The sequence below is a fragment of the Cheilinus undulatus genome, linkage group 10 (assembly GCF_018320785.1).
Source record: "Cheilinus undulatus linkage group 10, ASM1832078v1, whole genome shotgun sequence".
NCBI classification, from domain to species: domain Eukaryota; kingdom Metazoa; phylum Chordata; class Actinopteri; order Labriformes; family Labridae; genus Cheilinus; species Cheilinus undulatus.
The window spans coordinates 49,145,033-49,160,825 of record NC_054874.1 but is presented as its reverse complement, the minus strand read 5'-3'; the positions used below and the strand labels follow the sequence as shown (position 1 = coordinate 49,160,825).

The following is a 15,793-nucleotide window of genomic DNA, read 5'->3' as shown; positions in this document are numbered from 1 at the left end:
ATGATCAAAAAAGCAAAATGACAAATCAGGTAGTATCCCTGTCAAAGCAAGCAATGGCTCAGAGCAACACAACAGCAGGACAAAAGGAGTTACGCCATGGAGGACTTACTGTGTCAGCTGACAAATGAAGACTGTGATGTCAAGCCTATAAGAAAGGGATTCTGACAAGCCAGGAGCCGCTTCTTCTTTATCAGCCAAATACTGGACATCTGATTAAACTATGTCTCAAAAACCAGAGTTTAACGAGAATGAAAATCAGGATCGAGATCAAAGTGGATTTTTAGATTAGAAGAAGGATTTGAAGAAAGATGGATGAAATGCTAAAACCATGAGTTAGATTTCAGAGAAAAATCTGAGATTAAAGTCAGAGTTCTTGGAAAATGGTTTTGAGATTTAAGGTCAGAATTCCCAGGATAAACCATGGTTTTATAAGGGATGGGAGTCATTTCTGAGATTAAAACCTGGTTTTGAATCAAAGTCAGAATTTTGAGATCAGAGTAAGAGTTCCTGGAAAGAAAGGAAAGTCTGAGATGAAAGTCAAAGTTCTGAGATCAAAGTAAAACTTTACCATGGAGATTAATGCAAAAAATTAGGATCAAAGTGATCTGAGATCAAAGTCAGAAATATGATGTGAGACTCAATTTAAAAATCAAAGTCAGAATTGTGAGATCAAAGTAAATTTATGCAATCAATGTAAAAATTTTAAGATTAAAGTAAAATCTTTAAGATCATGGTTTTATAGATCAGAGTCAGAATTCTTAGATCAAAGTAAAATTTCTGCGATTCATGTAGAGATTTTGAGATCAAAGTAGCATTTCTGAGGTCAGTGTAAAAATTCTGAGGTCAAAGTTGAAATTCTAAGATGAAAACATGAGATTAAAGTCAGAGGTCTATGGTCAAAGTCAGAGTTCATGGAGAAAAAGGAAATTTTGAGATGAAAGTCAAAATTCTGAGATCTAAGAAAAATTTCGGGGATTCATGCAAAAAATAGGATCAAAGAGAAAAAGTCAGAAATATGAGATTAGACTCATAATTTAAAAAATCAAAGTCAGAGTTTTGGGGGAAAAAAACCTGAGATTAAACTCAGGATTGTGAGAAGTAAAAATTTCTGCCATTCATGTACAAGAAATTGGCATAAAAAATTTTAAAAAGTAAAAAACTTATAAGATCAGAGAAAAACATCAGAGATTTAAATCAGAATTCTTATTTCAAATCAGAATTCTGACCTTCTGAGTTATTTCTCAGAAATAATATTGGTTCTTTTTTTCAATAACCCTTATCCTCTTCCGTACTTCAGCAGCGTCCCTTTTTCTTTTTACTCAAATAATGAAGGTAGGAACCTTTTGTACCAGTTTCCGTTTCCGGTCGGACTTCCTTACTGGTCGGACGTTATTACAATCGGCTTCTGTTTGATATTTTCCAGCGTGAATTGTCGTCAGTGAAGTCACAGGGCGGTTCGTTGGGGTTATTACTTAGATCTAGCTGATTTCTGCCGTTAACGGGTCCTCTGTACCGGACGGTGACGTAGATTAACGCGATGTTAACGGTGAAGGATTGAAACCCGGAGCAGAGAGAGAGAGAACCGCTACATGCTACGTGTACAGTACCAGTGAAGGGGAGAGAGCAGCTAGCTAACAGACATAAATCCAGAAATAACCGGTCACTAATGTGGTTTTAACGTCAGTTTTCACGGTTCTAATGTCACAGAGATGTAGGGTCTCCGTGTCGAAGCTGTCATGTGGAGGAAGAGTTAGCATGGAGGACTCTTTGGTCTCCGTTAACACTTACAAATGAGAGACGATGGAGCGGAAATTTACGGGATTCTAACCAACGGAGCCGCTTCTTCTCTGGTTCCTGTCTGTTAGTCTGAGGTTCTGATTAAACTGGACTGAAACCCGGTTTAAAGATGATGTACTCATCGAGGAGAAAGCCTGTCCTTTACTTCAAAGAGGAGAGGAGGTAAGAGATGGACTGGTTCCCAGTATAAGTTTACCATGGTTTTATAATGGGATGGACTGGTTCACAGTATAAGTTTACCATGGTTTTATAATGGGATGGACTGGTTCCCAGTATAACTTTACCATGGTTTTATAATGGGATGGACTGGTTCCCAGTATAACTTTACCATGGTTTTATAATGGGATGGACTGGTTCCCAGTATAACTTTACCATGGTTTTATAATGGGATGGACTGGTTCCCAGTATAACTTTACCATGGTTTTATAATGGGATGGACTGGTTCCCAGTATAAGTTTACCATGGTTTTATAATGGGATGGACTGGTTCACAGTATAACTTTATCATGGTTTTATAATGGGATGGACTGGTTCACAGTATAACTTTACCATGGTTTTATAATGGGATGACTGGTTCCCAGTATAAGTTTACCATGGTTTTATAATGGGATGGACTGGTTCCCAGTATAAGTTTATCATGGTTTTATAATGGGATGGACTGGTTCACAGTATAACTTTATCATGGTTTTATAATGGGATGGACTGGTTCCCAGTATAAGTTTATCATGGTTTTATAATGGGATGGACTGGTTCACAGTATAACTTTACCATGGTTTTATAATGGGATGGACTGGTTCACAGTTTAACTTTATCATGGTTTTATAATGGGATGGACTGGTTCACAGTTTAACTTTATCATGGTTTTATAATGGGATGGACTGGTTCACAGTTTAACTTTATCATGGTTTTATAATGGGATGGACTGGTTCACAGTTTAACTTTATCATGGTTTTATAATGGGATGGACTGGTTCCCAGTATAAGTTTATCATGGTTTTATAATGGGATGGACTGGTTCACAGTATAACTTTACCATGGTTTTATAATGGGATGGACTGGTTCCCAGTATAAGTTTATCATGGTTTTATAATGGGATGGACTGGTTCACAGTTTAACTTTATCATGGTTTTATAATGGGATGGACTGGTTCACAGTTTAACTTTATCATGGTTTTATAATGGGATGGACTGGTTCACAGTTTAACTTTATCATGGTTTTATAATGGGATGGACTGGTTCACAGTTTAACTTTATCATGGTTTTATAATGGGATGGACTGGTTCACAGTTTAACTTTATCATGGTTTTATAATGGGATGGACTGGTTCACAGTTTAACTTTACCATGGTTTTATAATGGGATGGACTGGTTCACAGTTTAACTTTATCATGGTTTTATAATGGGATGGACTGGTTCACAGTTTAACTTTATCATGGTTTTATAATGGGATGGACTGGTTCACAGTTTAACTTTACCATGGTTTTATAATGGGATGGACTGGTTCACAGTATAACTTTACCATGGTTTTATAATGGGATGGACTGGTTCACAGTTTAACTTTATCATGGTTTTATAATGGGATGGACTGGTTCACAGTTTAACTTTACCATGGTTTTATAATGGGATGGACTGGTTCACAGTATAACTTTACCATGGTTTTATAATGGGATGGACTGGTTCACAGTATAACTTTATCATGGTTTTATAATGGGATGGACTGGTTCACAGTATAACTTTACCATGGTTTTATAATGGGATGGACTGGTTCACAGTATAAGTTTATCATGGTTTTATAATGGGATGGACTGGTTCCCAGTATAAGTTTACCATGGTTTTATAATGGGATGGACTGGTTCCCAGTATAAGTTTATCATGGTTTTATAATGGGATGGACTGGTTCACAGTATAACTTTATCATGGTTTTATAATGGGATGGACTGGTTCCCAGTATAAGTTTATCATGGTTTTATAATGGGATGGACTGGTTCACAGTATAACTTTACCATGGTTTTATAATGGGATGGACTGGTTCCCAGTATAAGTTTATCATGGTTTTATAATGGGATGGACTGGTTCACAGTTTAACTTTATCATGGTTTTATAATGGGATGGACTGGTTCACAGTTTAACTTTATCATGGTTTTATAATGGGATGGACTGGTTCACAGTTTAACTTTATCATGGTTTTATAATGGGATGGACTGGTTCACAGTTTAACTTTATCATGGTTTTGTAATTCTTTTATTAACTGAAACAGGGGCTAAAGCTCAGTTCTGTGATTCTTCTAGATATCATGTTCAGAGCGGTATAATTCCTGGTTAGTGACTGAGACTAGAGTACTGACACTGGGAGAGAGAAATACTAGCTGAGGAAAAAACCTTTTTTCATGATGCAGATCTATAAAAGAGGAATAACATCAGAGCTGGGAGTCTAGGACTCAGTTTCAATGCTATCAAAGATATTTTTTATATTCTTTAATTTCTTTCCTAACTAGTAATACAAAGAAATGATAAATTCTGCCACTATGGCAACTCTCCAAAGGCAATACCAGAAGACTGTCCCTCATTAAGCTACCAAAATCTCAGGGATTTTCTAAAAAATGATAGAATAAATCTAAAAACACTCCAGAACACTCTGACCAACATCTGATGCTGATATGACAGGACAAAGAGTTAAATTGAACACTCAGCAGTACACTAATGTGCTAGATTAAGAACAGCATGATTAAATATGATTTTACATGATATTTCACTGTTGTTTAATCACTTTTAACACTTTTATATGATTAAACGATGTGTACAAAAATACATGCCTTAAACGTGATCATGTGTTTCTATCAACATACAGTCTTTTATCTTAATTACAGCAGTGTTAATTTTGTTGACTAAGTATTTTGTTATGGATTTTGTTAATAGCCTTTTTTCCCCTGATGAAAACGAGACAGTAACTAATAAAACCAATAGCACATGGACAAAAACTAAAACAAAATTAATTGACAAAACAGTACAATAATTAATTGACAGACGAAAATGTCTGACAGAGACTTTATCCAATCAGACCTAATTTCATCATGTAGAAATTAGGGGCAAGTTAGGCTTATATCCAATCACAACTGCTTTGGCTGCGTGGTGGCGGGTAAGTTGGGGAGAGATCCGATCAGTCGACTAAATTTACTGAAAATTTTGTCGACTAAAATGTTGGCAAATTTTGTCAACTAAAACTAAAACCGTTTAGATGACTAAATTATAACTAAACTAAAAGATATTTTTGGCAAAAGACTATAAAACTAAATTAAAAAGTGCTGTCTAAATTAACACTGAATTGCAGAATCTAACATTATGAATATATCAGCTGTTTTAACTCATCTTAATGTGTCCTGTCTTGTCTACAGCCTGATGCCGGTCATTTTGATGGAAGCATCATCTGAAACAGGGATTTAATCCAACTGATGTGTTTGTCGCATAAATGAAATGACCGCTGCTGGTGCTTAAATAGAATTAAATCTTCCTCTGTAGCTGTCATGCTCAGTAGCATTATGACATTAGAACTATCACAGTATTTCAGATTACAGACTGTTTTTATGGTTCATTAAATTTAGACATTTCTGATATCCCAGCAGGGCTGTGTGCAAACACAGCCCTGCTGTCTCATGCCCTTTTATGGGCATGAAAGGGGTGTTTCTCTATGCTAATTTGAATGTCTCATGAATCCCACACAGATTTCTCTTTGAAACTTTGAGAACAAATTTGATATAAATTCAAAGAAGATGTTGGTGAATGAGTCCCAATAATAACAGTAATGATGATGATGATAATAATAAAATAATTATAATGACTTTTATCCTATATCATTTTAAAAACAGGCGTTTACAAGCAAAGGTATAATAAAACGAAGCATAAGAACACTGTTGTAATTTGGTTTATCTGCATTAAAAACAGGCAACATTATGAGATAAAAGGCTAAAGTCAGTATATGAAGGCCCCAGAAGTTAGGAAGTACTAAAACCTACCTTGTCTGAACCAGAAACTGTCATGTCAGCATGAAAAAGTTTTCTGCTCTCACTAGAAGGTCAGTTCGTCAGTATGCCAGAATGTTTGACTTTGTGTGATCCAAATAAAAAGGGAAAAAAAATACCTGTTTGACTTTGTATGTCTCTATTGGGCTAGCCGTGTAGTTGGAGGTCTACTGGATGATGTAATCAGTGATTTAGAACAATAAACAGCAATATAGCCTGTGTTTCTGTCAATAATACACAAGAAGAGCCCTTTTTAAAACTGCTGAATTTGTATTTAGCAAATTGGTTTAAATGGTCTACTTTTATGGAAATTTATCTGCTGAACCAAACAGACGTTAACTGCCATTAAATCAGGTTCAAAAACTAAGAAATCAAAGTGTCGTTTTAAACTGAAAACGTCTTTTTTGGCCTTTAAAGACATGAAATCTTTAAAGTTCCTCATCGAGAAGAGAAGTGAGTAAAAGCTGATTACTAATGCCTCAGCCAGTGGTTCCCAAACTGTGGTTCAGGGGCATTTAAATGGTCACTCATGTGACTAAATTCATTTATTTTAAGATTCCAATATCTGTAGAAAATGAGGACGAATAGTTGTTGTAGGTTGGTGTTGTGGTCTAAAGTGTAAAAGACTGTTTTTAGAAACCAGGAGCTCAAGGATTGAAAAATGTAAAAATGTGATATGAAATACTTAAATGTTTTTTTTTATTATGATGACCAGTCCTGTGATTATTGAGTAGTTTATATTTACATTTATAAAATGATTACAGCGCCAATTTCCCTGTCAGTTGACTCACTGCTGACTCCTTTCATTGGACATTTTGAAATAAGGAAGTTGACAGTGGGATTTAAAAGGAACTCAAAGTAGAGTGAGTCAAAAGAAGAAGAAGAGAGCAGGATGGAAGACATCTACAGAGATTTATCGTCAGAAATTAGAGAAGTGAAGAGATTAAGGGTTATTAAAGGTTAAGGAATACTTCAACATTTTGGCAAATTCGCCCATTGCCATAATTCCTATAGTCTAAGGGTGTACTCAGACTAGACCATCCGTACCGTGCCATATTCTAACCGTGCTGAAGCCCATTCGACCCCCTTCCCTGTCCCCCCTTTGGCCAGCACTCACACTGCTCAACGCATCCAGGCCTGGGCACGGATACGTCACGCGCTGACGTCATCACACAAAGCGTCCACCATTGATGAATTTGTACGTGTTGATGACTCAGTATATATAGCCTAAGTGTTGTTTTTTTTTAAGCTTTGAAATAGCAACAGATTTATACGATATCTGATCTGACACCGGAGTTATTTCAGCTGACCTGGGATCAGTAGCTACGTTAACTATAAAGAGCACGGTGAGGAGAGAGAGAGAGAAAGCGGTTCATAGTGGAGAATTATCGCTCACAGCATATAATCTGGAGCCTGATCAGAGTTCCAAGCACTTCTGATGAATGAAACGCGGACTTTTTAACTCGTATAAGCCCCTACAGCTGCTCTTCTATGTGTCAATATACTATCTGAATCCCTGTGGAATTCATTTACGCACCATGAACTGAGCCTTTTCTCTGCGTTTGGATGCCTTTCAGCGCTGCACCAAACAAGCTCCCATGTCCCAGGACAGCCTGTGTCCAGAGCAGGATTAAATGATCAGATAAAAGATATTTTTAACGATGACGAGAGCAATGTTAACCATCTGATGAGAGCTGGAGGTGAATGCGCCTCAGGATTAATAAACGATGTTCCGTCCAAAAGTCAGCGATCAAGACCACAGTTTCACTTCTTGGAGACATGAAATAGAATTCGAGGTACGGTAATTCAGTGGATGATAGTTTGGCATTATAATTTTATAATAACAGAGATTAAATCAGCTGACTGATTAACCCCGACACACACTTGTCTGCGTATTTGGCACTCTCCTTTACACACGGAGTATGAAAGGTGTTTGTTATCCTGTGAGCTGCTGTTTGTGACTAAAACAAGGGAAAAAGCTTTATTTTACAAACCAAAAATCCTCTCACAGTCATTAAAGCCTGACTTTGCTAGAAACTGGTCAGAAATGTGGACTGGACTGGGATCCTGCTGTCTCTAGCATGCAGCTGCTGCCTGGTGGGCTCTCTGAGGCGGGTCCTCTTGTTGTTACTTCACCCTACAGCACATTCCCGCGCTTGTGCTCCTTCATTTGCATCCGTGCCGTGCCTAGGCCCACCTCGTCCAACCGTGCGGGGGCTGCGAAGTGTGCCACGCCGAAGCACAGAATGATTCGCTCACACTGGCCAAACGTACCAGACTTTAGGCTGAAACGGGCCCAGGCACGGTACGGATGGCCTAGTGTGAGTACACCCCCTTAGTAATAGGTTTTTACGACACATGAAGCAAATACTCAGAACTATTTCTTGAGTAAACACAGTGACACAGTGCAGCAGCCATGTCTGGAGTGTAGTTCTGGCTTTGCATTTACCTTTAAAACATCTCTGTCTCGTAATGTTCCATGGTTATTTCATAGCGTGGTGAATGTGCAGGTCACAACTCGTCCACGAAAGCGTTTCAGAGTTGTTGGATTGTTTCTTTGATGAGTTTAATGAGGAAAAGCCAGAACACCATAAGACTTCATAGTGTTGGCAGGGCAGCTCCTAACTCAGCCCCACTGATCTAAAAATAGATGGCACTGACAACAAAAGGTAATAAACCTATAACTAAGACTGTAAGGATTATGGCAATGGGCAAATTTGCCAAAATGTTGAAGTATCCCTTTAAACTTACTCAAAATTGCAGAGGTTAAATACTCACATTCACAATGTTTAGTATACTAGTAAACTAATACACATAGTAGTATGTATAGTATTATGTGTAATAGTATACTAGTATGTGTACTAGTAGTATGCATACTAGTGTACTACCATACATACTAGTATACTAGTATATATAATAATATACTAGTACACATACTAGTATGTGTATACCACTAGTAGGCCAAAATCGACCACGGGTACCTATAAGTTGAGTCGAGCTACACCATGGTTATCACTGATATCAGACATTTGCTCCGACTGCTCTTCGTAGACTCGGACACGGTGCTAGGGTATGGCGTGTTTTCACACTGATCAAATGAGCCGGACTCTGGGTTCAGGTGTCCTCAGACCAGGGCCAAAACCCCTTATATGATAAAATGAAAATCATTTAGAGCTAAATCCCTGAATTATGATGATATTGTTAATCAAACTGTAATTGTCATTCTGTTATGAGCCACAGTTTGGGATCCCTGTTTCTCAAACTGCCTGTTTTCTAATTTGATTGTGGTTTTTTTGGATGTTGGTTGTTTGTTGCATGGAAAGGTGGAAGCAGAGCTCCTGACCTGGTTTTGCCTTCAAGTCCTATCAGTCAGTTGATGACTGTGTTGGTTTCTCTAAAACGTACCTAAGATAGAGACAAACTGTCAAACCACACCATCTTCATGATGCAGAATATCCTCTGTGGAACATGTCACGGCTTTTAAAATTCCCACAGCTCTTGGACTTGCCTCCAGGCAAATTTTACCAACATGGATGCACATTAATAACCCTATTATCTCAGTTTTTATGTTGGTCTTCATTAATCAACTACTAACATAATCAGGAAGCGTATGAATGCTGATTTTATCTCACATATCTCACCAGACCTGAAGTGTGTTTTGTTTGAGCCCCTCTCTGAATGCATGGGAGAGTGTTTGTGACACTATAACCAATGAAAATCTTAAACTATCAGCTGTGATGATTTTAATATTGTTGAAAAACATTTTTGTGTCTTTGCAGGAAAGTTCTGTTAGCGTAAAGTCTACATGAACCCTTCTTCTGGTCTGTTTCCAGGTTCCTGTCCGGTAAATGTACCGTCTATAAACTGTTCGGCCTCTGCATGGTGCTGCTGCTCGTCTCTCTGCTCTGGCTGCAGCTCAGCTGTTCAGGCGACATGTCCGCCTCCGTGCACGAGGACAGACGATCCCCCCAGCAGCAGCTGCAGGCTCCTCCCTGCCCCGCTGACACCCAAGGGTCCTCCACAGACGACCCCTCCTGGGGTCCTCACAAACTGGCCCTCATCATCCCCTTTAGGGAGCGCTTCGAGGAGCTGCTGGTGTTTGTTCCCTTCATGCACACGTTCCTCAACAAGAAGAAGATCCGACACAAGATCTTCATCATCAACCAGGTGGATCACTACAGGTGAGAAACATTTTTAATGACAAGTTTCTGCATTTTTGAGAAACACCAGAGCTCTCCTTTTACTTTATCTTTGTTCTACATTGATGCATATTTAAGGCCATGCCATGCTTTGTTTTTCTGGAAATACTGATAGTGGATTTTACATTAGAGACCCAGGCCCAGATCTGAGTACACGTGACCCTAAAGTCCAGTTTCATTTGATCCAGGCGTACCGTATCCAGACATCATGACTCTTATTTAGTAGACGTCTAAAGAAGAATCATGATTCCTCAGTCTCTGCTCTGATTCCAGCCTTCAGAAATATACCAGTATCACTGTCTTTTCCTTGTTTTTTCAGGTTTAATCGAGCGTCTCTGATAAACGTGGGTTACCTGGAGAGCGGGAACGACACAGACTACCTGGCGATGCACGATGTGGACCTGCTGCCTCTGAACGAAGCTTTAGACTATGGTTTCCCCGAGGACGGACCGTTCCATGTGGCCTCACCTGAGCTGCACCCGCTGTACCACTACAAGACCTACGTGGGAGGAATCCTGCTGCTGACCAAGAAGCATTACAGCATGGTACCGAGCTGCATCCCTTTAATGTTTGTTAACTAATAAAGAGATGCTCTGATTGTTAAAATTAGGGCACAAACTTTTGGTGTAATACTGCTTGAAAACACAAAGAGGAAGACTTAAACATCGCTTATCTGCTTCTTTGGATCAGAAATGTTCCCTTTTGTCTTCCCTGTAGTCACGTAATGACTCAAAGTGTCCACCAGATGTCGCTGTTTAACCCATGAAGTGATAATCTGCAGGAGCAGCACTGTTTTTATGGATCAGTGCTCAGTCTTTGACAGAAACTGGAACTACAACTCTTGGTGTTTTTGTGTTTTCAGTGTAACGGGATGTCCAACAGGTTCTGGGGTTGGGGCAGAGAGGACGACGAGTTCTACAGACGGCTGAGGAAAGCAGAGTTACAGGTAAAAACCTCCATAGAAAGGGGACAAATGTGGGTTTTTACCTCACATGGCATTCAAAAAGGGATGATTCTTTACTGGAAAGGGTATCAAATATAACTAGAAAAGCACTCGGAGAGCGCAGACCTCCGCCATTAGCCCTATCTCCCAATAGTAAAGAATCCTTTAAAAAATTCCTGGATCCAGACGGTGGTCCGGATCACTCCTAAAATCTAATCTGTTCTTCCTTATGCCATTTCTGACATTTCCTGAAAATTTCATCAAAATCCGTCCATAACTTATTGAGTTATGTTGCTAAAAAACTAACTAACAAACAAACTAACAAACCCTGCCGATCACATAACCTTCTTGGCTGAGGTAATAATCATTGAGATTTTACAGGAGTTTTACTAGATTATTAAAGCTCTAGTGTTGACGTTTTTCCCTGCAGCTGTTTAGACCCAGTGGGATCACGACAGGATATAAAACTTTCCTCCACATCCACGACCCGGCCTGGAGGAAGAGAGACCAGAAGAGAATCGCAGCCCAGAAACAGGTACAACATTTAGACCATGTTTAGGTCACTAGTTTAAGCATTTGTTTATAAAATCAGAGTCATGATGGTTCAGTTTGTTTGTGGAACAGGGGTCCATATTCAGAGGCTACTATCTAAAACCCTGTCCAGGACTCTTTTCTTAATCCTGCTCCCTCAGTGCATGCCCCCCATCCCAACCGCATCCCGCATGGATTCAGACAATCCATGTTAAATATTCATAATAACAGACGGTGTGTTTGAATAAAGAAATTACAATATTAAACAGAGCTCTTTAAACGAGCTAACTGTAACCAGGCAGTGTGGAGCAGATGTATCATCCCATCCAGACAAACCAAATATGTTTACCTGTGGGCGTGGTTTCAAAGAAGTCCAGGTGTGTCACTGATGAAAAATGAAAAAGTCAAACACAGGCTGGCGTTGCTGTGTTTTTGTTCGCTGATCTGCTCCATCATAGTAAACGCTTGATTTAACTTACAAAAAATGATGTTCCAGGAATTTTTATGTGGCTCCTACAGGATATGTGTTGGGTCCTGTGGGATCCCATCCCCGATGAAGCCCTGTACTACAGTCCTGGACCAGATGGTCGTAGTCTCGATTCCCAATTCTCGTGCTGATTGGTGCATGCCTTCCCCCTTTCTCTCCTCTTATTTTCTGTTTTCCTCAGTTGTCTTATCACAGGAAAGGGAAAAAATCCTTTAACAATCTTTAAAAAAAGTCATTAAGGTGAAGCAGGCAAAAAGTCAATGCAGACATCTCCACATCTAAAATACACAGTGAAAGAAACCCTCTGTCATCTCCATCAACTTTGTTTTCTCTTGGGCTTTTAAACTTTCTCATGAGCTCAAAAATCCCCCCCACTTTTATTTTAAAGCTCAACCATGATTTAATTAAACAGGAAAAGAGATATATCTCAGCTTATACAATATCTCACTTTTTCTGCAGTATAACGTGGATATTCAACACTTAATCGGATTCTACATGGTTTCTTTTGAAGACTGAATAAGTTTAGTTTGAAGCAAACCACTCTGAACCCTGGTTTATCCATGTAAACTTTAAATATGCTCACACTAAGTTTATTCCTTGAACTATTGCTAATAAATGCTTCCTGGTGTGCAGCTGGATGATAAAACCATCTATTTATTATAACCTTCAGACTGTTTGTGCTCTGATATCAGAGATGATCTGAACAATGCCTTTAGGAAAAGTTTAGAGAGTAAATGTTCAGGAACCGAGGACTCACCACCCTCCATCTTCAACAGAATAAAGTTTTTATGTCTCAATCCCCACCCCCTTTACTCCCACGCCCTGCACCCCCCTTCCTCCTCCTCCATCCTCCCTGTAGGAGCAGTTCAAGGTGGACCCGGAGGGGGGACTCAGTAACCTCCATTACTTTGTGGAGTCCCGACAAGAGCTGACCATCAGCGGCGCTCCCTGCACTGTCATCAACACCAAACTGGAGTGTGACCAGAACCAGACGCCGTGGTGTCTGCTGTCATAGAGGGAACCAAACGAGTCGTTACACCGCTCCGTCTGCAGGAATTAATGTCTGAAACTCGACTGAAAACCCAACGTCATGAGTAGATTTTAAGGAAGACGCTGCAGCGCTGACTGACCTGCAGCTGGAAGCTCACACGGCTGCACTGAGACGAGAGAGGAATGGTACAGATGGACGTGTTTTACACTGATTTATTAAACTTTTGGACTCCGATCTGAGGATTCTAACTACAAGCCTGCTGTTTATGAAAAGAAAAGATCGTAAAGAGGATTCAGACCTCTCTATGATCCTCTGTACTTGGTACCAGAACTATAAAATGCTTAAAAACAAGGTTCCAGAATAGAAAAGTGGACTGTTTGGTGTTTTAAACCCCTGATCAGTGGATGGACGGGGAGAGCACCAAACCAAACTAAAACCAACAAGCATGGAAAAATTCAGATTAAACTTTTAGTTCTCAGTTCCTGCTGGCATGGTGTGAATGCAAACGTTTTATTTTTTTACTCTGGGATCGTGCAAACACAGCTGGACGGAGCTGCAAACAGCATCATACCAGACTTAAACATCCTACAGACACTGAAACTGCACGCTTCATTTCAGCTTTTTATTCATGTCGATGGAGATTTAAGCAAAGTCTGCCTTGTACCTTCAGAAGTATCATAAAGTTTTTAATTTCCTGCTGATACTCATGAAATGAAGAGGAAATCCTCCAAACTAGAGGAGTTTCTAATAAAAGCTTCTCTAACAGACGCTCTGAATTCACCAAAGAAAACAGATTTAAAATGTTTAATTTCATAATTAAGATTTCTGAGCAGGGATCGGGATCGTGTCTTATATAAAAACAAGCCAACCGTTTAGACATTTAGAAGTCTGAATTATGATTTAACCAAATCTTTAGATTTATTTTCTGCAGTGAATTCAAAGTTTTTCTGTTTCTGAACCTAAACTGAGCCAAACCAGGATGAACTCTTCTGAAGCTCTGCAGATTTAGATTGTCAGCTGCAGAAACTTGGCCTGTATTTAAAGCAGAGACGTTATGCTGTCTAACAATTTCTGCAATGTTATGTGACAGATTTGGGTCATTTTAATTTCTCTGTCTGAGAAGGAACCAAAATATCCTGCATGCTTGTAAAGCCAGACTCATAACCAAAGATTCATGATGAGAGGAGTTGCATCACAAATCTTTGGTCTGAAATGGACTTTAGAGTGTGCATCTGTTGATTTATTTCCTTTAACTGTTTAATTTTGCGTCATGGTTTATTTTGTGTTTCCATGAAAAAAAAAAATGACCAAGTTTTCTTGTGCCAAAACAAACAAAACTGCTTTCTGCATGGGGCGGTTTATCTGAGCTTTTCGGCGTATAATTAGAGAAAGGTATTTAAGATTTTAAAATTTGGAACAGGAACACAAGTAAAAGTAATCATGAATATTTACAGCTCAGTGGAAGTGGTCTAACCTGGTCTAATAAAATGACTTAGCTTTCCTGCAGATACAGACCTTCTGGGATAGATGGTTTCATAATTTGCCACGTCTAAGAGGAGAATCCGCTAAGTCAGGAGTGTCAAACTCAATCACAGCAGCGGCCAGATTCTGGATTAAAGTCTATCCTGAAAGCCTGAGAGGGTTAAAATTGGACCATAAACTGTCAGCCTCTTTTTTGCCAGAAATTTAAGAAAGAATTAAAAAAAAAACTTCGCATCACCTATAAATCACTTTGAAATAAAAAGTCAAAATGATAAGTTTAAATGCTCAAAATCTGAGGTAAAAAGTTAACCTTATTAGTTGAAGGGGTCAAAAGACAAAACTAAAATAGCAAAAAATGTTTTAAGAAATGCAAATATATGAGAAAGTCAAAATCAGGAATTTAAAAAGTCAAATATGACTTGAAACTTCAAATTGTAAGTCTAAGGTCAAAATATGGGATTAAAAAGGCTTAAATTAAGAGTTGAAAGGTCAAAATATGACTTATAACTAAAAACAACCACAAAAAAAAACAATATGACTCCAAATCTTAAAAGTTGTATCTAAAAGGTCATGATATGATATAAAATATCAAAATTATGAGTTGAAAGGGTAAAAGTATAAAATGAAAAGTCAATGAAAAATACAAAGTTTCTGTCATAATTTTGAGATGCAACACACAATTAATCACTTTTCCCATTTTCTTGACTTTTTATAATAATGTTTTTACTCTGTTTCAGATTTTTGTGACTTAACAAGGATATTTTAAATCATCATGGTTAGGTTTACATTTTTAGACTGGAGGAAATCTGCAGGCCTCTTCTCAAACATGCGGGCCAGTTACAATAGAAATATGATATAATGTTGCAGGCCGGATATAACTGTACCATGGGCAGGATTTGGCCCCCGGGCCTTGAGTTTGACACCCCTGCGCTAAGGCTACACAGAAGCTTTAGCTGCAGGAGATTAGCTACTTTATCAGTCAGTCTTTGTGTAGCACCAGGTCATAACCAGAGTTACAAGATGCTTTACAAAGAGGGCAGGCCTAGACCGTACTCTCTGATGTGGCCTATGATAGTAAAGACCCGTGTTAATCACCTTTAGTTTAGCGCCGGCAGTGTTTGGCCCCATTACAGTAATGAGAAAATCCTCCTCTCTAATGCAGGAGTTCTCAACTTTTCAGTCCAGGACCCTCAAAAATAACGGCACCAGAGACTCTGGGAAAAATCACTCTTTTTGTGCAAGTCTTAGGGTTTAAAGCCAATGTAGGTACATTTTCTGATGGTAACTGCAGCTTCCAGGCCCATTTAGAGCTTTAACCCACTACTTAACTCAGAGATTTTCAGGATTTTTTA

At 38.8% G+C, this 15,793-nt stretch overlaps 1 protein-coding gene across 1 annotated transcript; it reads left to right on the top strand.

Moving 5' to 3' along the window:
* Window positions 1-1,393: 1,393 nt before the first annotated feature.
* On the top strand, window positions 1,394-15,129 carry b4galt7 (xylosylprotein beta 1,4-galactosyltransferase, polypeptide 7 (galactosyltransferase I)). Its single transcript, XM_041798170.1, has 6 exons — window positions 1,394-1,959; window positions 9,642-9,989; window positions 10,327-10,552; window positions 10,870-10,953; window positions 11,381-11,485; window positions 12,828-15,129. The coding sequence occupies exons 1-6, from the start codon at window positions 1,907-1,909 to the stop codon at window positions 12,981-12,983; spliced, it is 972 nt and encodes a 323-aa protein (XP_041654104.1). The 5' UTR covers window positions 1,394-1,906; the 3' UTR covers window positions 12,984-15,129.
* Window positions 15,130-15,793: the final 664 nt, after the last annotated feature.